Source organism: Leishmania major, chromosome 17 (genome assembly GCF_000002725.2).
Source record: "Leishmania major strain Friedlin complete genome, chromosome 17".
NCBI classification, from domain to species: Eukaryota; Euglenozoa; class Kinetoplastea; order Trypanosomatida; family Trypanosomatidae; genus Leishmania; species Leishmania major.
The window spans coordinates 368,490-390,224 of record NC_007258.2 but is presented as its reverse complement, the minus strand read 5'-3'; the positions used below and the strand labels follow the sequence as shown (position 1 = coordinate 390,224).

Below are 21,735 nucleotides of genomic sequence, written 5' to 3'. Positions count from 1 at the left end.
AGTTTCGATCCTGTTCTCTTACATCCGATGAGAGGTGTGTGGGGGGAGGAGGGGGGGGCTCTAGTCACCGCGAGGAGGGGGGACATGCACCAGGAGACTTCACACCCATGCACAGAAAAAAGCATAAGAAACTTTACAAGAAAGCTTCCCCTCTGCCTTTCTCTCTTTCCATGCAGTCTTATCGTCTTGTTGCTCCGCTCCTTCTTTTCTTATTTCGCTGGAACCGCCAGTGAGTGTCAGGGGAGAACAATTGTGCAGCCGACACACACACGCACACTCGCCGATACGCATAGCCCTGTGTCACTCTCTCTCTCTCTCTCTCTCTCTCGCTCTCGCTCGCTCGCTTTACTTTTTTATAGCTCGCTGTGAGTCGATCTGCACCGTAGCTGTGCGTGAGCGAAAGAAAATAAGGGGCTGGTGTATCACACGGAGATCTGACCCCTTCTTAGTTTGTTGGGCTCTTTGTGGATGTGGGTGGCGTGTTTGTTGTATATCAGTGCCTCCCTCTCCTCTGCCGTGCCTGCGGGTGTGTATGATGGATGTACCTCAACCACGAGTGGGCCTCTTCTTTGCCCTCCCCTCCCCTTTGTGTATAAGTTTCTTACCACCATCATCACCACCAGCAGCACCAGCCTCACCTCTGCGTCCACACCCCAGAGTTTTCTCTCTTGTGTTTTCCCTGTTTTCCGATTCTCGCTCTTTTCATCATGTACCATTCTCCCTGTCTGTCTGTGTGCTAATTATTCCCTCCTGCCCCTTCCCCTATCGCCTCCCTTACTTCCTCCTCTACGCTGACGTCTCCCCTCATGTTGCCAGCTGCTACGACCACCACCACCCGACACCCGCACGCCCTTTGTGCTCGGTGAAGGTGGAACTGAGTGCCTTCCTCCGTTCCCAGCACCATCGTGTTTATGGGATGTATCGCGTGTGGTGGCGGGGTCGATAAACCGCTTGCAGGGATTCAAATCGCCTCAGCACGGTACGTGCACAGAGGGGGAGGGAAAGCGTGGAGCGAGGAAGCGAAGGAGCGTGACTGATGTGAAATGTCGTGGAGTGTGCAGACCTCTGATTGCTCAGCGGCGTTGCGTGCGGAACGACAAAAAAATTGATGGTTGGTGCCGCTGTTGTTCTTAAACTTGTTTTCTTTTTCACCCCCTGGCGAAGACAATGAAGAGCGAAAGGGATGCGCAGGAGGAGAGCGCCAAAGGTAGAGACGGGGTAGAGGGGCACGAAATGTAATATATGTTGTCAGCGGATCGCACACACACACACCACACACACACAACCGTCTCTCCCCATCTCTGCACTTCTTTCTCTCTCTCCTGTCTCCTCTCTCCACACCTTCGCCGCACACCGTCATTTTTACCTCCCGCGTTTTTCGTGTCGTCCTCGATGTTTGGTTGCTGCTGTTGTGGTGGTTGCTCTTCGTCTCTTGTGGTTCTGTGCTTGATTCCCCCCCCCGTGCACGCCCGTCTCCCTCTCCCGCGTCATTGCTTCCTTTCATATGTATAGCGTGTATGTGTATATTGTTTTGTTTTGTTTTGTTTTGTTTTGGGGGGCGGTGGAGCGAGAATGGTTGACGCTCTCGTTGTTGTTGCTCGTTGCGGACTTCTCTGTTCGCACTTTCTCCTCATCGCGCTCGTGTTTCCTCCCTCTCTCTCTCTCTCTCCCTGCAGCTTGCGTTCCGTCGCTCGGTCCCTCTGCAATGCCCTCACACACACACACACACACACGTCAGAGGAAGGGAAGGTCACGCAGTCCTACACGCGCGCGTGTGTGTGTGTGTGTGTGTGTGGTACCACAGCTGCTGTCTCGTCATCATCATCGCTCCAGCTTTCACATTCTCCCTTTCTCTTTCTCCGTTCCTTTTCGTTGTGCTTCTTCGTGGAGGTCCTCCTCCGCCTTGTGAGTGCACCGTTGGCCCACAACCACCTTCAATGAAGCACGTCTTAGCCTTTCCTCACACACATACACCGGTGTCTGTCCGCCATTCCCCAGCAGAGCATTGTAGAGCACACACGCACAAGCCGGGAAGGCGTACAAGCACATTGCACAAGAGCAGTCCTCACAAACCACTGTCACATATCTCGCACGGAAAGCCCCTTGCCGAGCCATCGCAGCGAAGACGAGTATAAGAGAAGAAGAAAATGGTTGTGGCGGCTGTGTTCACCATCAAGCTGCGCGACAGCGAGGCGGAGCAGCAGTTCCTCGACGCCTTCGCCCCGCTGCAGCAGCACTCCGTTCGTAATGAGCCCGGTACTCTCACCTATGAGCTGCATCAGGTCTTTGAGCATGGCCAACCGGTGCCGCTACAGTACCTCGTACTGGAGCGCTACAGCAGCATGCGCGACTTTGAAGAGATTCACCTGAAGAGCGCGCCCCTCCAGAACCTCTTTAATGTCGTAGCCGGGATCGCCGTTGAGGAGCAGAAGCTAACCGTGTACAGCAACGTTGCATCGCAGCCGGCACTGGACAGCAGGCCACAGTCGTGGTCTGAAAAAGACATAGACGACCCGCTGCTGCAGAAGGGTGTGCTGGTTTTTGCCGGTGCGCGTAGCGGCAGCAGGCCCGCGTACACGCAGGAGGCCAAGGCTCTCGCCAAGTACATCGTCGAAGAGGCGAAGCAGCCCGTTCTCTACGGCGGTGGCACGGTCGGTGTTATGGGTGAGTTGGCGAAGGAGGCGCACGCACTGAATGGCAAGATCATCTCCATCATCCCCAACGCCCTGTCGGAGCGCGAGGTATCAGGGGCGATGATTGGCGACCGCATCTACACAACAGCCACCATGTCGGAGCGAAAGAGCATCATGTTTGCTCACGCCAACACGGTGGTCGCACTGCCAGGCGGCGTCGGCACCTTTGATGAGCTGCTGGAGGTGATTACGCTGTTCCAGCTCAACGCCTATCGGCCCAAGATTGGCATTGTGAATGTCGAAGGCTTTTTCGACCCTTTCGTTGCGCTGCTGAGGCACTTAATTGCCGAAGGCTTCCTGGAGGAAAACGTCTTCGACTTCCTGGTGATCGCGCCAACCGCGGTTGAGGTTATGGAAACGCTCAAGTCCTTTGTGCCGCCGCCGAGTCCGGCTTCCACGCTGATCTGGACAAGTCGACCGTAGGTGCCGAAGACCACAAAGGCTCGCTCTTGTCAGAGTGTGGGGTGTGAGAGGGCAGCGCTTGGTTGTGGGGTGCTGAGCCGCGGCCATGCTGTAACGGCCGTCTTCGTGAGGCGGGTGCACTTTGTCGTGCCTTCCTTCTCCATCGTTCCCCCTCCCCTTTATTCTCAACGGATGCGTACCGCGGATCGTGGGATGCGAGCGGGCAGGCGGGTGGGCGGGCGTTTGCCCCCCACCCCACCCCACCCCCCGCAGTTTGCCCGGCTTGTACCCCAACCCCCTCACCCACCCTTCGGCCAGCACACCACAGTCTGTCCGATGTTCACCTCCCCAGCACCTCGGTTTCTCCCTCTCTTGAAAAGACCGTATCGTCGCGCACACAAATGCCGCTACACCGCCGGCCGACTTCGCTGTGCGGAGCGTTACATGTGACCCCTAACGATTTCACGCGTGCACGGATGGTTCTGGATTTGTGTGCGTGTGTATGTGTATGTGTGTATGTGTGTGTGTGTGCCGGTGTCCGAAGGCCACTGCTTCCCGCAACCAAACGGATGGGAAGAAGGGTATCGAGCACAAGGAGAGAGAGAGAGACCGCCTACCCGCGCCTCTTTCCTGCGCTGCATGTCTCCGCCTCGGCACCGCACTCCATCTCTCCTCCCCTCTGCTCTCCCTACCCCACACCCCGGGTCTTTCTCTCTTCGTCTTCGCACAAGCGCGCGTACAGTCTTCGTTGTGTATATACGTATATACACACATCCCATCAACTCCTCCGCTCTTCCACCTTTGTGCCTCTCTTGGTTGGAAATGGCAGCCCTAGGCAGTCTTCCTACCCTCCCCGAGGGACTCACTTACGATGACGTCCTACTCATTCCGCAGCGCAGCCCTGTGCGCTCTCGCAAGGCTGTCAACACAAGCACACGCCTCAGCCGCAACATTCACCTCAAGATACCCATCGTCGCCAGCAACATGGACACCGTGTGCGAGGACAAGACGGCCGTGACGATGGCGCGCGAAGGCGGCATTGGCATCCTGCACCGCTTCTGTAGCATTGAGGAACAGTGCGCGATGGTGCGCAAGGTGAAGCGCGCGCAGTCCTTCCTGATTGAAGACCCGCGCATGATCCTGCCGTCGGCGACAAAGGCAGAGGCTCTCGAGGAGCTGAACTGGTCTGGCCGCAAAGGCGGTGTCAGCTGCCTGATGGTGGTGGACGACCTCACCAGCCGCCGCCTGTGCGGGGTGCTCACCAAGAGCGACCTTACCTTTGCCACCGGCTCCGCCCTCGTCGAAACCCTCATGACGCCGGTGAGCCGAATGGTCGTCTCGACCAACACCGCCATCACCCTGGAGGAGGCTCGCGAGGTCATGCGCACGAAGCGGACCAAAAACATTCCGCTGCTGGGTCCCAAAGGAGAGCTGCTCTACCTCATCACTCGGTCAGACATTTTGAAGCTGACTGGCAACCTCAACGCCACCCTTGACTCGCGTGGCCGCCTCATTGTCGGCGCCGCCATCGGGGTGAAGAAAGAGGATCACGAGCGTGCAGCTGCCCTAGTGGATGCCGGCGCGGACGTGCTCGTCGTGGATATCGCGCACGGCCACAGCGACCTCTGCATCGACATGGTGAAGGCACTCAAGGTGAACCCGCTCACCAACAAGGTCGACATCATCGCCGGCAACATCGCCACAGCGGAGGCCGCGCAGGACCTCATCGACGCGGGAGCAGATGGCTTGAAGATTGGTGTGGGTCCGGGCAGCATCTGCATTACGCGTCTCGTGGCCGGCTCCGGCGTGCCGCAACTGTCTTCCGTGATGGACTGTGCTCGCGTGGCGAAGAAGCATGGTGTGCCGTGCATCGCCGACGGTGGTATCAAGACAGCCGGGGACATCTGCAAGGCGATTGCGGCGGGCGCTGACACGGTGATGTTGGGCAACATGCTGGCGGGCACCGACGAGGCCCCCGGCCGCGTTCTTGTAAAGGATGGCAAGAAGGTGAAGATCATTCGCGGCATGGCTGGCTTTGGCGCGAACATCAGCAAGGCGGAGCGCGAACAGCGCCTGGACGAGGACGTCTTCCATGATCTCGTGCCGGAGGGTGTCGAGGGCAGCGTGCCGTGCAAGGGCCCCCTCGCACCGATTCTCAAGCAGCTTGTCGGTGGGCTGCGCTCCGGCATCTCGTACTGCGGCTCCCACAGCATTGCCGATATGCAGCAGCGCGCAAGGTTTGTGCGCATGTCCGGTGCTGGTTTGCGGGAGAGCGGCAGCCACGATATCTCGAAGCTGTAAAAAGGGGGGCCCTACGGCAGCGCCTACATGCACGCAGACGGGAGGAGAGAGAGAGAGAGAGAGAGCCACGCACCAACGACATAGGTGGGGCAGCACTGCTCTTTGCGGACTTGGTCTTGTGCGGCTTCTCGGAGTGGGGCGGTTTAGGGTATCGGGAGCTCACTGCGAGCAGTTGACGCCCTGCAGTGCCTCCTCCCTCTCCCTCCCTGCTTCCGTCCTCTTCCGCCCCGCAGGTCAAGTATCTTCACACAGGTGTAGGAGTTTGTGTGTTTGGGGTGTGTGGCACCCATCTTCTGTCGTTACACCATCTCTCATTCTGTATGTGTGTGTATGTCTGGGCGTTCTCCTTCTGTTGATGCAATCAAGACAGAGAAACCGGAGGAGGGACCTTCCATTTCTTTTCCATGTGTGTGCATGTCTCTGCCACTTAGCACGAGGTCCCACCCCACTCTCGAGCCTCCGACCCTGCCACAGGCTACCCATCGCGTGGCGCGAGGCAGCCGTAGACACACGCCGGCGCAGCACTGCGCCAGCTCAGGCATCGCAGCACGGCATCTGCCTCGAGCCCTCCCCACCCAGCCGCCTCGCAGTGCCGCCCCACACCCGCTCCCCCATCGTGCCGGCGGCCGCGTGGTGCGTCTCCCGCGGCAGCGCAGGCTCCCTCCACGAGTGGGCAGCGATGGCGGGGTGGGATGTGTTCGAGTCGCGCTGGCGCCTCGTCAGTCGTATGGGTGGTGCAGGCGTGCTCGCTGTCTCGGGCTGCTCCGACGCCACGCCGTCGAGGGTGCGGCCGTCGGCATCGGTGGCGATGAGACGCCCCGACTTCGCTGCAGCGCAGGCGCGCGACCCTGTGACCGCCGCAAGTGGCTCCGGCATTCCGCAGGGATAGAGGGACTGCCTGGCCTCCTCACACAGTGGGGGTGCTGGACCCTGCGATGCCGCGCACGGAGAGGTGTGCCCCCTCCCATACACACGCACCTCTCATCGTGTGTGAGCGAGCTAACAAGAGTAAAAGGGAGCGATGCCGACGCTTTACGTGTGGCCGCGAAGCGCTATGCCGGTGTGTATATCTACTCACAGGCCGAGTAGATGTGTGTGGAGGTGGCAGGAGGGGGGGCGTGGGGTGCTGACGCAGACGCCGGAGAGAGAGAGAAAGGGTCACGCATGCGTTCACATACCAGCACACGCGCATAACATGCTTTCGTTGATTTAGCGTTCATTTTCTTTGTTGTTTCGTCTGTCTCGGCTCTCCTTATTGTCTCTACCTATCTGCCCATGCATAAATCATGTTAAAGGCATGATTGGGGGCAACAGAACGCTAACAACCAACTCTCGCTCGTTCGCTGACTCTCGGCACCCACACGCCTGCTCTCCTGCTCTGCGCCGGCAAGCAAGTGGGCGCGAGTCCCTGCGGACAGCATATTCAATACCATCCTTGGTGTACTTCATTCATTCACGTCCGCACGCATTCCTTGCGACACAGCGGTGCGACGAGATCGGGTGGACGATGGGGCCCGCCCTTCCTGTTGCCGTGTTGGCCGCGGATGGGCGACGGTGACCGCACGGCCCCTTGTCTCTCGTTATGTCTTCTGTCCGTGCGCCCAGTATGTAGGTCTCGCCCCCCCCCAGGCCCCCTGCGTGTCTCCACCCGGTGGCACCGTACGCTGGAAAGACGTGTAGCGCCGCACTCTCGCCAGTGCGCACGCCTGTGCGTGCGCGCGTGTCTGTGCTCTTGTATGGCAGACGCGCTCGACTCCTACCGGCATGGGCTCGGTGTAGGCGGTCTGACCACACACACACACACACACGCCGGAGGTCGGATCGACGGAGGTGAATGTGCCGACTTGCCCATAGCGTCGACGTAACTCCGTCCTCTTTCGCCACTTCTCTCTCACGCTGGCGCAGGGACGAGGGCACTAACATCTCACGTGAATCAACAGTAGTACACAACTGAAATGGAAGGAACAGCCGCATGAATGACATCATCATCAGCGTCTGAGTGATCGTATGTAGCGCTTCTCTCATATCCCCGCTCCCTCTCTCAGCCGTTTCCAAAGCACAGTCGACTTACCTTCGTACCGGAGAAGAGATGCGAGCAAGGTCGTAGTCGTGTGCCCGCCCACACACACACACACACACACATGTATACGCATACACATATACATACCCCCATATGCGTGTACACTTCTATGTATGTATATATGCATACGTATCGAGATAGAGAGAGAGAGATGCTTATATAGACACATGTGGTCTATGCACCCTCGCATGAGAAGAAATAGCGCGTTGAAAGGTGAGGGGATGGCGAGGCAGACGGCAGGATAGCAAAGAGGTGTGAGAGGCAGAGACAGACAGAGAGAGAGAGAGAGAGAGCACAATACGGACCTGTTGTCAACGTTTGTGTGTCTGTGTGTGTGGGTGTTAGGACGCGTAGGCGCGTTGACGCCTTGCTTCTCTCTGAAACACTCACGCAACGCGTCTGAACGAGCCGACCGCAAATGGGCCTCGGACACTGCCGTTCGCCCCTTCGCTGATCCGCATACCCCACCCCCTCCTCCTAAGGTCGCTCTCACGTTGCCTCTGCCGTCTTCAGCTCCTTTTCGCGTCTCTCGCTCTGCTCTGCAGTCACGAACACGCAGTGCCGTTGCACCTCATCTCTCGTCCTCTTTTCGTCCACAAAACTCTGCCTTCGCGGTGCTTCACCACAGGAGCTTGCGTCAATCACCGCAACCATGCCACCGCCGACACCACCAGCGCCTTCACCGCGCACGGTCTACGATATTGTGAAGTCACACATACAGCTTCCAATCAACCGCGACTACAATGCCCTGAAGCGCGTGCTGCGCGATTGGCTGGCGTACAGCACGCACACGCCGTTGCAGGAGAAGCCGACCTTCACAGCGGAGCTAGTCATCACCATTACCCGAATGCCGCCCGAGACTCTGAGCACCATCGCACAGGGTGCAGGTGGCATCAGCGGAGCTGCGGTCGGCAAGGCGCATTCAGCACGAGGAGGAAGGCGTTGGTGGCCTTTGTGGGGCACGCGCGAGGATCGCAATAGCGCTGGCGACCCTACGTTGGCCGCAAAGGTAGCCGGCGCTGCTTCGTCCTCTGCGCCCGCCATCCCTCCCTACGTGTACCGTAAGGTCGTGCCTCTCCACGTGTGGACTGCGGTGCTGCCCTGGGAAATGCAGCGCGGGCTGTCCTTCAGTGATCTGCGGCTGCCTCAGAACATGTCGTCGTCGCGTGGCGCCGAGTCAGACTCGACTGCATCCTCTGACAAGACAGCGGCTGATCCGCGCGCGCCATCCGACATACCAGTGCGGCCGCCACAGCAGCGGCAGCAGGGGGCAGCTGTGTATGCTGAGGAAGAGGACCCGTACGGGGTGGTCACGCCACCCATCGCCTTCGGCGAGGGCAACAGTGCGAGCGCGGCGGCGGCGGCGCTCGCTCGCGCTCCGCTCTGTGCGGCAACCACTGCCACAGCAGCAGCAGCACCAACCTCCTCCTTGTCCATCACACCCGTCTCGCCTGCGATGCTGTTCCTCACTGATATACGCTCTACCAAAGCCCACGGCATCGGCTTCTGGAGTGGGGCGATCCGTCAAGCCGTCGATGTGCTCTTTGTTGGGCCGACGCTGCCTCGCTCCGTCGGCGACGCCTCCGCGTCGTTTCGGCAACTTCGTCAACAGGAAGGTTTCGCGCTGGTGATGGAAAACAAGATCTCCAGCGAAGTGCTTCATCGCTTCTTCCCGTTGCAAGAGATACGATCTCCGTCGTCGTCCGCGGCGTCGGCCTCGTCCGCCACCTTCCGCGTCCACTCCTTCGGGCACCTGGACCCACTGCCCCCGTCACTCCACCCATCGCGACTCGGAGTTGACGATTGGCGGGAGGAATACCGTGGGTTGTCCTTCACCGTGGCGCCGGATGCACCTTACAACACTCCAGAGGAGGCACCACGGTATGTCTTCGAGGTGCCACGTCACACACTGCGACCTGCCGTGGCGGCAGCACTGAAGGAGAGTCGCAGCGCTCACCAAGAGCTACTGCACGCCCGCGATGCACAAGGCCGTACTCTCGGCAAAGCCGCGACCCCCATTCACGATTGTGATGCGACCGGCAGCAAACTATGTAGGCAGGCGGACGACGACGTCTCCATCGACCTTGTCGTCAACCTGTCACCGCAGCTGCGCGCTGACCTCTTCTCCAAGGCGCAGCTGTGCGTGGAGTACGTGTCGTTGCTGGAGGAGGCTGTTGCCCACTATGCGCGCATGCTCAACACGGACACTGCGGCCGCTGCAGAAGTACCACTGGACGAAAGGCTTCCTAGTCACGCGGACGCTGGCGCTGGAGCTGGAGCAGGGAGTGGAAGACGCATGAAGGTGTGGCTGTCCGAGCACGAGTTCCGTTGGATGACGCCAGAGGAACTGAAGCAGGCCTCTGAAGCTGAAGCAGCGACCGAGCAGCAGGCTCAGACGAACTCCTCGATTCATGCAGACCAGGAAGGCGTCTTTCAAGAATCTCGCGAAGAGGCTGCCGCTGTGACGCAAACGAAATACAATGACGTCGCTGTTGTCGGCGCGGCAGCTGAAGCAACGCTGCGCGACACCGCCGCCAGCGCTGTGGCGGCACAGTCAGCTCGGCCGGGGGCCGTCAGCGCGGCTCGCAGCATCAGTCTGCAGTCACCCATCCTGCGGTGTGAGGAAGAAGGCTGCCCTTCGTATCTCGCTCCGTCGTTTGTGGGCCGTCACGAGGCACCCGCCCTGCAGAGCAGCGTTGTTGTGCTGAGCGCTGACAAGCTCGCCCGCTACCCCCGCACGCATTCCCACATGCAGGAGCTGCCGCCAGTAGACTACGAGTTGTACGAGCTGTGCATGCGTCTTGGGGTTGGGCAGCAGTCGGTCCTGTATCACTACCACGAGCGCATCCTGCACGAGTGGCGTCGTGAGCTGCACCGCCTGCGGCAGCAGCAGAAGGCTTGTGGTGCATCCGAGCCTCCCCACGTAACAGCCCCGTCACGCTTGGCTAAGGAAGATGTGCAGCGTATGGTGGGCCTCGTGCGAGACCGAAGCCTGCAGCTGCCCTCCGACATGGTCTCTCTCGTGGAGGCTGTGGCTGCGGCGATGTGATGCGGTGAAGCAAGAAGTGGAAGGTGACTGCAGCCCTCACCTCCCCCCCCCACTCTGCCTCCCCCCTTCTCTCGGGCATCATTTCCGCCCACACAGCAGGAGGGCGCCCATGGCTGCTGCAGCTCGCGCGCCCGCCAGCCTCCACCGTCTCACCCCTTCTCGCCAGCAATGTCTGGACGTATGGTTGTGCGGCACGTGTTTGACGACGCCATGAAGTGTGTGCCCGTGCGTGTATGCGTCCGTCTGAGTGTCCTCCTCACACATAATATGCGAAGAAGAGAACGAACCGATTGCCACAAAAATGAAGGCGACAGACGAAAAAGGGGGTGGGGCGCATGCACAACCTCGTACCTCCGCAAACCACCAGCGCCGAAGCGGCTCCTGCGCACGCACACAATCACGCTCGCTTCGTGCGTCCACCCGCACAACCCCCTCCCTCCCTCCCTTCATCCTGCTCTATCTCTTCTCTCCCCTCTCCTGTCCCATCCTCCTTCCCATACTGTCCTTCACACGCCCGCACCTGCGGCGGTGGTGCCTCGGTTGTTTACCGCCCCCTCCTCCCCCCCCCTCCCCTCCCCCCTCCCTTTCCTGTTCTTCTTTTTGGAGGGTATACCGTAGAAAGTGCTCAAGGGGTAGCGAGGGCACTGCCTACCAACGTCATCGACCCTTTTCGTTCACGTTGTCTGTCGTCCGGCTCCGCGCGCGTGGGCATCGCCATAAACTCTGCGGTGCATCGATCCACCACCACCACCACCCCTTCTCTCACTCTCTCTTACCGACATACCCCTCGTGTGTCTTTCGATTCGTTCCGAACATGTCTCGACTGCATTTCAAGGGCGGGGCCTGGACGAACGCCGAGGATGAGGTGATGAAGGCAGCGCTGGCGCAGTACGGCCTCCGGGATTGGGAGCGGGTGGCCTCGATGCTGACCAAAAAGACCGCCACGCAGTGCCGCGAGCGGTGGGAAAACTACCTGGACCCGCGGCTGAACATTCACGAGGCCTGGAGCCTCGAGGAAGAGGAAAAGCTGGTCGAGCTCCAGGCGCTCTTCCCGCACAAATGGCGTCTCATTTCGGAACAGCTGACGCGGCGCACGCCGAACCACTACATCCGACCAGCGTGGCTGTGCGAGCAGCGCTACCTGGAACTCAAGGATGAACAAGAGTACTACCTGAAGCAGCAGCAGCAGCAGCTCAAAGATGCACCAGGCGGCGCCGCCGGTGAGAAGCAGAGCTTAGAGTCCTTCATGGCGGAGCGGCGGCGACGGCGCATCGCGCGCAAGACGCATGAGGAGCGCGCCTCCAGGGCCGACACTGTCAGCGGCGAACGCTGCGAGAGAGAGATGATCGACATGGCCACTAGCCGCCTAGCGAACCAAGACCAGAAGAAAGGGCTCCGCAAAGAGCGCCAGCAGCAGCTCGCAGAGGCGGCCTTTCTCGCCAAACTGGAGAGCAATCGCGAGGGCATCGAGTCCGGCACTCTATCACTGCGCCAAACTCGCAAGATGAGGAAGGCCTTGGAGGAGGACCGGCAGAAGCCCGGTCTGGTTGACGAGATCGAAGAGGCGGACGAGGCGGAAGAAGCGAGCATCGAGGCGCGCGATTCTGGTGAGGACGATGATAACGATGAACAATTTGAGGCGATTGACATGTACGAGGACCAGAAGCAGGCTGGTCTCGTGAAGAAGCAGCGGGTTCTCATGAAGGACCTGACGGAGCAGCAGCGCCACATCCAACAGCGGCAGATGAGCAGCGCCGCCGACGCAGGCGGAGACGAGGAGGCGACAGCGTCCTCCATCGGTAGCAGCCGCGCTCGTGCAGCACTCACAGGAGTGAACCAAGATCTGCTGAAGCAACTCACATCTGCGTCGACGTCGGCGTCACCGTCGCTGCTGGAGAGCAATGCGTTCGGCACTCGTGCCATCACCGCAGCTGGCAAGCCTGTCACCGGCGCCAACTCGATCGCTGCGGCTGCGGCAGCGGAGGCCAAAGAGGAGCTCAAGAGCACCCTGCACCACCTCTTTGCCACGCTGCCCTCGGCTGCCCGGGTGCCGCCCGGGTCCGCCTTGACGAGTTCCAGCGCAGACATGCTGCCGCCGCCTCCCCTGCCGTCACTGAAGCGCCCTCGCGAAGCGTTGAAGCCGGTATCGGTGACTGGAGAGGAGGACAGGGACGCCAGCTACCCGCGAGAAGTGGCTCAGCAGCGAGCACCTGGGCTGCCTTCTCATCCTGCAGGCAGCAGCAGCAGCAGCGGCGCCGAAGCAAAGGGCGGCGGCAACGGTGTCCCGGCAGACCTCTTCAGCACGCTGGACATCCCCGCACCTCGCAAGATGCCTAAGACAGACGCCGCGGCCACGGCAGCAGTCGACAGAAGCAACGGGGCCTCCCGAAGCGACGAGGCCTGTGCACCCATCCATGCGAATACGGACCCCTCAGCCGCCGTTGCCAACAGCACCAGCGCTGCCGACACGCAGTACGGTATCACCTTCACAGAAGGTGAGGCAGAGATGTACATGCAAGATGCACATCGGTGGGTCTCTGTGGAGTGCGAACGAGCAACGGCCGCTGCGGCGACAAGCAAGACGCCTGAGGATGAACAACCCACGCCGGCGGAGATCCGCGCTGCTCAAAGCCTTGTGGAGCAGGAGCTGTGCTCGGCCGATCGCACAGCCACGGATGGTGCCAGCATGACCAGCGGAGGCGGCACGAAAGAGGCAACGCAGCTGCAGCACTCCTCATCGATGGCAGCGGCTGTGCGTGCTCACACGTCAGTCGGCGGCCCTCAGGCGTACGGCGCTCACGTTAACGTGCAGCAGGCGTTGCACCAGCTGAGTCAAAGAGTTGCCGCGCAAGTGCAGGAGGCCAACGCGATCCTGCAGCCTCTCCGACAGGAGTGGGAACAGGTGATGTCGACGGCAATGCTCAGCCCGCTGGACAGGCACGCCCTTTACGGGTACGTTCGCGATGACGGACAGTTGAAGGGCTCGACGGCCGTGGGTAACAGCGTAGAGGATGACGAGGGGGAAGGTCTGCCCCCGCCCTCCATCGCCGCCTACGTGTGCGAGCGCATCGTCGGTCAGCTGCAGCGTGCGCGGCTGGCGTTGCGTTTCACCAAGGAACTGCGGGACCGCGAGGTCTTGAAGATGCGCCGTGACCTGGACGAGGTCGAGCACGACCTGCAGCAGCTGCAGTCTCGCGAACGTACGCTGCAGGACATGTACCGTCACCAGCGTGCGCAGCAGCTGTGATGCGCCTGGGCAAGCGCGGGCCTCGGCAAGAAAAAGGGGGCCTAACAGGCTTGGTGCTTTCCTTGGCCGTCCTCCTTCTGTTTATGTGTGTGTGTGTGTGTGTGTGTGCATGTCGTCGCCTCCGCTAGCCACCATCTCCGCATCCCTCCCCCTCTCGTGTGCACCCAACGCGTGCTGCTCAGAGAGAAAGGACAAGAGGGAGGGCGTCTTCGAAGGGGTGTACCCCTCATCCCGGACTTCATGAGTCCGGGCGGCCTGTCCACTCCCCCCCCCTCCCTCCTTTGGCGAAGCTACCCAAGGTTCAGAGGCAAGAGAGAAAGAGAAGGGAGAAGCCATCTTCTATGCGAACCGCTGGAGCATCTGCGCGGTGCAGTCGCTGATTGCCTCTCTTATCCCAGTCGCTCGCCTTTCGTTTTCCGATTTTCATCTTTGCGCTCCCACCGCACCACACCCACATGTGAGCCACCGTGTAAGGGGCGGGGATGCATGTGTGTGTGTATATATATATATATATGTGTGTGTGTGTGTGTGTCTGCTGTAGATGTGTGGCCAAGTGGTCTCCTCACCCCCCCCTCTCTCTCTCTCTCTCTCGCCTCCCCTCTCGCCCTGCCGCAAAGGGCTGCCACGCTGCCGCCCGCCCATTCGCCTTCCCACGCTTCGTCTCGGTGGGTGTGTTTGGTCTTCACTTTGAAGGCAAGAGCGCCGCAACACGATTCGCACCCGCACACGCACAACCTCGCTGCCCCCTTGGTAGCGGACGAGCGATGCTTGCTTGGCGTGTGAAGGAGGTGGAGAGCCCGTATGGCGACGTGGCAACGCTGCACTGGGCGGTGCCTGACGCGGACGACGACGCGGAAGCTGATGCGCTCAACTTCACCGCTTTGCAGGTGGAGCTGGAGAGTGCGGAGGACCAGCTTGGGGCTGTCCTGTGGAACAGCAACAGTGCGGCTCTCCGCCACCTTCACACTCATGTCTTCAATCCGCTCTCTTCCTCCTCGTCAGCGGCAGCTCTGGCGCCCCCAGCGATTCCGCTAGCCGGAAAGAACATTGTAGAACTAGGCGCCGGTGTGGGTTGCCTCGGTATCGCCCTCGCCATGGCAGGTGCACGTGTCTTTATCACCGACTTGAAGGAACTCCTGCCGCTAATGGAGCACAACGTGCGCCTGAACGAGAAGCGGGTGCAGGCTCGCAGCCGCGGCGTTGGCCGCTGCACAGCTTTCCAATGGAAGTGGGGTCCCACCGTGAGCACGATGGTGCATAAGCAGCTGCAGAAAGAGATGGCAGCAGTGACGATCGCCGACCAGCAACGGCGACAGCAATCTCCACGCGGAACCGCAACGCTGTCAACGAAATTCGCGCTCTCCCACTCCGTGGATCGTGTTGTGTCTTCTATGGTGTCGTCGCTGTTAGCGCCGTCCGCGTCCCTGGCGAAGTGCGAGGAGGCGCTGCGGTCAGTCGCAGCGGTGTCGTCATCCACCACCGCGGTGGCCACGGACACGCGGCTGAAGACGCCGTTTCACTACGTAATCCTGTGCGATGCGCTCTACGGGAACCCAAAGGACTGGCCAGCGTTGCTCTACACGCTGACGGAGCTGATGGCGACGAACCCAGACGAGTGCGAAGTCGTCAACTTCTGCGAGCAGCGCGTGAATGATGTGGAGGGTGCTTTTCTGAAGCTGCTGGATGCGGAAAACGGGAAGAAGTTTGTGCCGATAGAGAACAGGCAGCGCGATGGCGATGCCATGTGGACTGAAGTCCTCGACTGTGCGACACGGTGCTGCAAGTCGTCGTCGACGTCAGCGGCAGAACAGCACAAGCAGCGCGAGGAAGCAGCGAGCTCGCTGCTGAGCTACGTCCTCGTACAACGTCGCGGCGCATACCAATGGGTGTACAAGACGAAGGTGCTGCAGGACGCGCAGAGCGAGCTGAATATGGTCATACGTGTCACGCGAATTCGATGGACGTGCGCGGAGGTCATGAAAGGAGAAAAGGCGAAGCTGCGCCACAGCGGTAGCGTCGGCCATCGCGTGACAACATCGAGTGCTATATTCGGCGTGCCCGAACCGCCGCGTCGTCGTCGGTCCCGCGATGATGGCATTGGCGAGAACGACTCTGCCACTGCTACCGATGCACAGGCACCGTCAGAGAGCGTTGCCCCGAACGTGAACAAGAAGAAGAAGTGCCGCCATGGCGACGCACATCACCGCTGATTGACGGGGTGTGCGCCTTCGGCCGGATGTGCCGTTGTGGCTGCTGTGCCAGGTTTTTGTTTGTGGGGGGGAGGGTCTGTTCTTAAGCTGAAGGAAAGACTGGCGTACGCAAGTAATGATCACCCCCCCCCCAAAAAAAAAAAACGGCGGATTCCAATGTCTTCTGCGAACGCGCAAAACACTATGTCCGTGAGCGATGCAGGCCCCTCTGTCTCTGCGCGTGCATATATCCGCAACCTTGCTGACCACCACCATCATCTGTACAGGTACACCTTCGACCTCGCCCTCCGTATTCTCTTTCCTCGTCTTGGGTGTGACCCCCGCAGTGACCGATGAGCATGCGAAGTACAAGGCGGTCTGGCCCGTGGTGGCGGTTGCTCCCTCCCCAAGGTCTGCAGGACTGCACGCACACAGCCTGCGCGCTCCCGTTTTCCCGTGTTACTACACGGCAGTGTGTTTTGTTTGCCCAAGGCCAGCCTGTGGCCGTCACCTCCCCCCTCTTAGCCACCCGTCGCTCTCCAACTGGCCTCTTCTACCGACACTGCTCACACCCCCCTCCCTCCCCAACCCTACACGCGCACACACAAGCGTGGAGACCTAGATCATCTGTTCTTCGTCCTTCGGCAGCTCAGCCTCTGCAGCGTCTCCCACTATCATCGCGGGACAGGAACTCTTAGAGCCTAAGACACATACATACGCGCGCGAGTCCACCGGCCTGTCCCCGCCCATCTCTTCTCTCATACCATGACATAGATAGACACCCGTGCACACATACATACAGAAGCAGAAGCAGCATCAAGCCAGCGACGAAGAAGTGCGGTGGTGCGGCGTCTTGGACTGCCACCACTGCCGTGTATCTCTTTACGCGTGCGGTCTCTCGATAACGCGTCGGGTAGGGGGGGGCTCCTTCACCGTCATGGCGGCCGCCATACCTGCGGCCTCAGCGGGCATCTCACCAGACTCCACGTCGAGTCCCTGCGCCCTCTTTCCCATCGAGTCAGAAGCGTATTTCTGCCTCAGCTGCAACGCTCGGTGTAGTGGCCTGGCGCTATTAGTGGGGCCGCACACGAGCCATGACTATCTGCCTCTCTTTGATGCCCTGCTGTACATGCCAGCTGCCCTGCTGCGGGAGGCGCGAGAGGTCGTGCAAGAAGCGAAGGAGAGCTTCACCAAGCCTTGGCGAGTGCAGGATCAGCAGCGCGAGGACACGCTCCTTCACTTGCTCAACCTGCGCCGCAGCAAGCTGGCCGCGGTGGCGCAGCTCGTAGCGGAGCTGCGACAAGTGGATCGCCAGCTCCTGCACGTCACGGAGGCCAAGGGGCTGGACGTAGCTAACTGGCGTTATCAACAGCGTGAGCTGTACCGCAAAATGGAAAAGCTGCACCGCGGTGCCACAGCGCTAGCCTCGTGCTTCGCGTTAGCATCGCCGTCTTCAACCGCTTCGGGTGCAACGGATTTGGCTGTGGGGAAGTCGCAAGCGGCCGCTACAGCGTGCCCATCCTTGTCTCACACGCAGTGCGTGGCCCAGAAGGAGCTCGCCAAAGTACGTGAAACGCTTCAGATACAACTCGCGCAGCTGGAAGAGGAGGAGCGTGCGTCTGCGCAGCGGTTGGAAACGTGGCATCGACTACTAAGCGAGGTGCCGTGGGGCGGCAACGCAAGCGGCGACTTCAGCTGTACAGCAGACACCACCGGAGGAGAGAAAGATGGCACTCAGCATGCCAGACCGTCGGCAGCAGCACCAAGCGCTGCTGCTGCAGGAATGATACACACACCTGCGCATGATCCACCGCCTCAGCCTTGCGGCTACTACTCAGAGCTCTGGCGCGCCTCCGAGGCTGCGGCAGGCGTGCCGCTACAGCAGGAGCAGCAGCAGACGCCGTCTCTTTCCGCAGCCCCAGGGACCAACACTGCCGTGGCGGACCGTGGTTCACCGCATCCCTCCGACGCTGAGGTAGTGCTTTTGCAGCATGCGCTGCACAACATCAACGGTGCACTGCGGCAACGACTCCTGCGCGCCGCGGCGGCGTCCCTAGCCTCTTCGTCCTCTTCCCGATCACCCACGACAAGCCACCACACATCCGGCGGAGAAGAAGCGGCGGCGGCCAGCGTCACTATCTCGGGCCTCCCACCGCTGCCAGATGTGACGCCGCTGCGCAGCATGCAGGACTTCATGAAAAGCCCCAGCGGCAGCAGTAGCGCTGTTCTCCCCTGTGCCCAGCAGAGTGAGGCGCACCCGTCAGAGAGGCTCCCTGGCAGCGCCAACGCCGCTACGGCAGCCTACGCCAGTCAGTCTGGGAAGGGGCAGCAACAGGAAATGTCTCCTCTGCCGAGATGTACCGAAGCAACGGCACTTGGCGCCCCGGCGGAGGCAGTAACCGCAGGAGCAGCGCTTGATGCAGCGGAGGAAGCTCAGCGACGCGTGTGGTGGCAGTCTCTGCAGGCCCGAGAGCAGGCAATGAAGGACTCCCTCAATCAACTCCTCCAGAGTGTCACGACCACATCCTCGCCGCCGTCAAGAGAGCGCGGCAGCGTCGACAGCGCCGACGACGCCGGCAGGCCAGCAGGCAGTGCCATTTTCAGTAGCATATCAGCACACCAGCGGAGTTTGGAGAGCCGGTAGAGGTGAAATAGGTGCGCAGCACCCCAACGCCCGGATCCCTCGCCAGCCCCACTCCCTTTATGTATGAGCGTGTTCGTGCTCGCTGGGTAGTGGTGCTTCTTACTAGTTTTTCTCTTGGCTTCGGGAATAGAGGAGTCCACTGCATCTCCGTCTCAACAAGATCTCCAGCTTGACGGCTCACCCTCCCCACACCCCTCCTCTCGGCCTTCATGACGCCGCCGAGTGCCCCCGCCCGCTGCGCCGCTTCGCTTGTTGGAGGGGAGGAAAGAAGGCTGGTTGAGGTGCCTGGACCCCTTTGTGCAGTGCCGCCAGCCATGTCATTTCAGGCCCTTTCACGCCCCCCTCCCTCCCTCCCTCTCTCTCTCTCTCTCTTGCCCATCTCTCTTCGTCTCTCCATCTTCATCCCTTCTCCTGTGGGCAGCGTGCGAGCCGCTCCGCGTCCTGGCAGTGCAACGTCGGGTCAGACCTGTGTGTCCAAGGTGTGCAGAGAGCGTGCAAGCGCTTGTTCTCTTCACGGAAGGAGGGGGTGAAAGGAGGTGATGGGGAGAGAACGGCCCTCCTCTTGCGGCCCTGTCCTGGACGATACGAAATCGGGCGCGCATCAGTCCCAGGAGCATCGCTGGTGGTCGGAGACACACAAGATTTGCACACGCGCACACCGGAACCCATTTCTCTCGCCTCTCGAGGAGAGCGTGTCACGCAGGCATGCTGTCGACGACACCCGTGCATCGCGCCGGCCTCCTCTCCACCTTGATTGCGAATGGCGCCCTCCATGCGGCGCACCTTGCCTCCGTGCAGACCCCTGCCGGGGCCCTAATCCTCTCTGGATGCGTTTTCCGCTGCCTTGCGATGCCCTTTACCATCTACGGTGACCAATGCCTGCACCGCGTAGCCTGTGCTCTTCCAGAACTGCACGACGCGCACAAGGAGTACCTCGACATCGTCGACCACCCGCGCGCGATCGCGTGGGAAAGGCGCGTGGCGGCGCAGAAGCTGAAGAACGACCGTGACCGCATCTTTCGCGGCTTTCGCACCAGCAACGTGAAGATGACGGCGCCGTACGCGGTTGGCTCGGCGCTGTCTCTGTACTGCCTCGGTGTGCCGGCGCAGCAGATAGGCACGTTTTTTGTGCAAGATGCCGGCATGGCAATCGTCAGCCCGCTCGCCGTATCGTGCATGGCGGGCGGACAGCTCAGCTTGGCAAGCACAGCCACGACCTCCGCTGCCACCCTCTTCACCGTCGACCCGACTCTTGCCCTAGCAGCAGGCTTAACGTGCTTCAACGTGCTGCGGCACCTCAGCCAGCGAGTCGGCTTCAACGATCGGCTTGATGGGTGGATCAAGAAAACGAAGCAGGCGGTGTGCCTTGGCCTGGGACTCGTCGCGGCGAGCTCGCTCTTGGCAGGTCCACTCACTTATGCGTTGGCGCTGCCAGCCCTTCACTTCTTTCCTCCGTACCTGGCGCCTGTGTGGTTCGGCATGAGCGCCACTACGGCACTGAAAACGATCCTCGTCAACGGCACCGCACCCGGTCAGGCCATGTTCCGGCTGCCCTCGTACCCGCCACAGCACGGCACCTACGGCGGAGAGAGCACTGCCGCGGGGCACGAGTACCGGCTCGCCTTCACGGGCGTTGACGTGGAGGAAACACGTAGCGTCTGGCAAACGCAGAAGCGTATTCTGGACTACGAGTGCGATGTTCGTCTGCATCGATTTCTGAAGCAGATCGGGCTCTTCAGTGATGTGGACGAGCTCGAGTACGAAGCCGACAAGCTGAAACGCAAGCGTGCAGTGGCGCGTGAGCGGCGTCTCGCCCACACTGTGGCAGACGAGGATGTGTCTAGCAAGACGCAAGCCCCCATACGCCGTCGCGCGATGCACGACAGCAGTGGAGAAGCACTCCAGGAGGCGGATGAGTACAGCAGCACCTCCCATCGCGAGATGGTGGCGGTGCAGATGGAGCACGCGCAGTTGGAGGAGCTGCGGGGTCGACAAGCCCGGAGAGCCGCACGCGAGGCCGCGTGGAAGCAGCGTCATTGATGCTGCGACGCGGAGCGGTGGCTGCTCTTGTTTCGTTGTTTCGATGAGGTGGTGAAGCGAGAGCCGAACCAACGTGCGCGCGTCTGTGTCGGGCGGAAGAAGTGTCGTTTGTGTTGTTAGGGATGGAGAGAATGATGGGAGAGCGAGCGCGAAGGAGGGAGCGGGCGGGTCTCTCTAATCACCACCAACACCACCACCACCCTCACACACACCCTCCTCCGGGCTCGCTCTCCCATCATTCTTTCCGCTGCGCTTCCCCCTCACGGTCTGCCCGCCGCTGTTGTTGTCGTCTGTTATCTCGACTCGGCTGCGAGTTCCAATTTCTTTTTCTCTGGTGCATCACACAGGGAGCGAAAGAGGGTAGAGCTGTGAAGGAGGATGGCACCTCGACCGGGAGGCGTGCGGGCTTCTCTGCTCTTTGGTACATAGAGGGCGGCGAGGCAGTTGTGGTTCGGTCCACAGCAGCTGCCACGTACGAAGGTGCACCAGTGCCCGACAAGTCGCAATAATGTCGAGCCCCCCCCCCCACTACCCACCTACACTTCTTGCCGCATTCAATGTGAAAAGGCAGACAGGGGTCAGACACCGCGAGTCGTTTCCACTCACCCCTCTCTTCCTCCAGGCAAACGCGGCGGTGATGGTGTAGGAGGAGCGGCACGTTGCGCGCCATGGACGGCAGCGTCGTGAACTGTCCATGATGTCCTTATTCTCTCCTTCTCTCTTGTTTCTCTCTCTCATTCTCTCGGCAACGATCGCCGTCCCGCGCACATTTTCTTTATGGGGATCCCTCACGGCTTTCTGGACTTGTCCGTTGGTTGGTCGTGTCATCAGGCTTGCACGTCGGGTACAAGATACAATAGCAAGCTCTACCACTGGGTGTGTATGTACGGCTTCTGGTGGGGTGCGTGTGGAAGTGTTTTGTAGAAAAGTGTGTTCGTGCCTCTGACCGAGTAGAGTGGGTTTTCAGTCCTTCTTGTAAGATTGGCGCAAGCGATCGAGTGCAGAAAGAGCGAGCCAGCGATACACCAAGGACGCCAAGGCACAGTGGTCAGCGCTGGCGCCTCCCCCTCGCACGCTCGCTTTCTCGCTC

The 21,735-nt window shown here is 60.6% G+C and overlaps 7 protein-coding genes across 7 annotated transcripts; all 7 read left to right on the top strand.

Moving 5' to 3' along the window:
• Nucleotides 1-2,147: 2,147 nt before the first annotated feature.
• Nucleotides 2,148-3,116, top strand: LMJF_17_0735 (ysine decarboxylase-like protein; the record flags this gene model as incomplete). The annotated part of the gene is made up of 1 exon (XM_001682284.1): nt 2,148-3,116. One exon carries the CDS (start codon nt 2,148-2,150, stop codon nt 3,114-3,116), a length of 969 nt encoding a protein of 322 aa, XP_001682336.1.
• A 618-nt stretch (nt 3,117-3,734) lies between these two features.
• On the top strand, nt 3,735-5,396 carry LMJF_17_0725 (guanosine monophosphate reductase; the record flags this gene model as incomplete). The annotated part of the gene is made up of 1 exon (XM_001682283.1): nt 3,735-5,396. The coding sequence occupies one exon, from the start codon at nt 3,735-3,737 to the stop codon at nt 5,394-5,396; it is 1,662 nt and encodes a 553-aa protein (XP_001682335.1).
• A 2,732-nt stretch (nt 5,397-8,128) lies between these two features.
• LMJF_17_0720 (conserved hypothetical protein) lies at nt 8,129-10,525 on the top strand (the record flags this gene model as incomplete). Its single annotated transcript, XM_001682282.1, has 1 exon — nt 8,129-10,525. The coding sequence occupies one exon, from the start codon at nt 8,129-8,131 to the stop codon at nt 10,523-10,525; it is 2,397 nt and encodes a 798-aa protein (XP_001682334.1).
• Nucleotides 10,526-11,339: 814 nt separating this feature from the next.
• LMJF_17_0710 (conserved hypothetical protein) lies at nt 11,340-13,772 on the top strand (the record flags this gene model as incomplete). The annotated part of the gene is made up of 1 exon (XM_001682281.1): nt 11,340-13,772. The coding sequence occupies one exon, from the start codon at nt 11,340-11,342 to the stop codon at nt 13,770-13,772; it is 2,433 nt and encodes an 810-aa protein (XP_001682333.1).
• A 764-nt stretch (nt 13,773-14,536) lies between these two features.
• LMJF_17_0700 (conserved hypothetical protein) lies at nt 14,537-15,982 on the top strand (the record flags this gene model as incomplete). The annotated part of the gene is made up of 1 exon (XM_001682280.1): nt 14,537-15,982. One exon carries the CDS (start codon nt 14,537-14,539, stop codon nt 15,980-15,982), a length of 1,446 nt encoding a protein of 481 aa, XP_001682332.1.
• Nucleotides 15,983-17,090: 1,108 nt separating this feature from the next.
• On the top strand, nt 17,091-18,605 carry LMJF_17_0690 (conserved hypothetical protein; the record flags this gene model as incomplete). The annotated part of the gene is made up of 1 exon (XM_001682279.1): nt 17,091-18,605. One exon carries the CDS (start codon nt 17,091-17,093, stop codon nt 18,603-18,605), a length of 1,515 nt encoding a protein of 504 aa, XP_001682331.1.
• A 705-nt stretch (nt 18,606-19,310) lies between these two features.
• Nucleotides 19,311-20,645, top strand: LMJF_17_0680 (conserved hypothetical protein; the record flags this gene model as incomplete). Its single annotated transcript, XM_001682278.1, has 1 exon — nt 19,311-20,645. The coding sequence occupies one exon, from the start codon at nt 19,311-19,313 to the stop codon at nt 20,643-20,645; it is 1,335 nt and encodes a 444-aa protein (XP_001682330.1).
• Between the last annotated feature and the right edge of the window lie 1,090 nt (nt 20,646-21,735).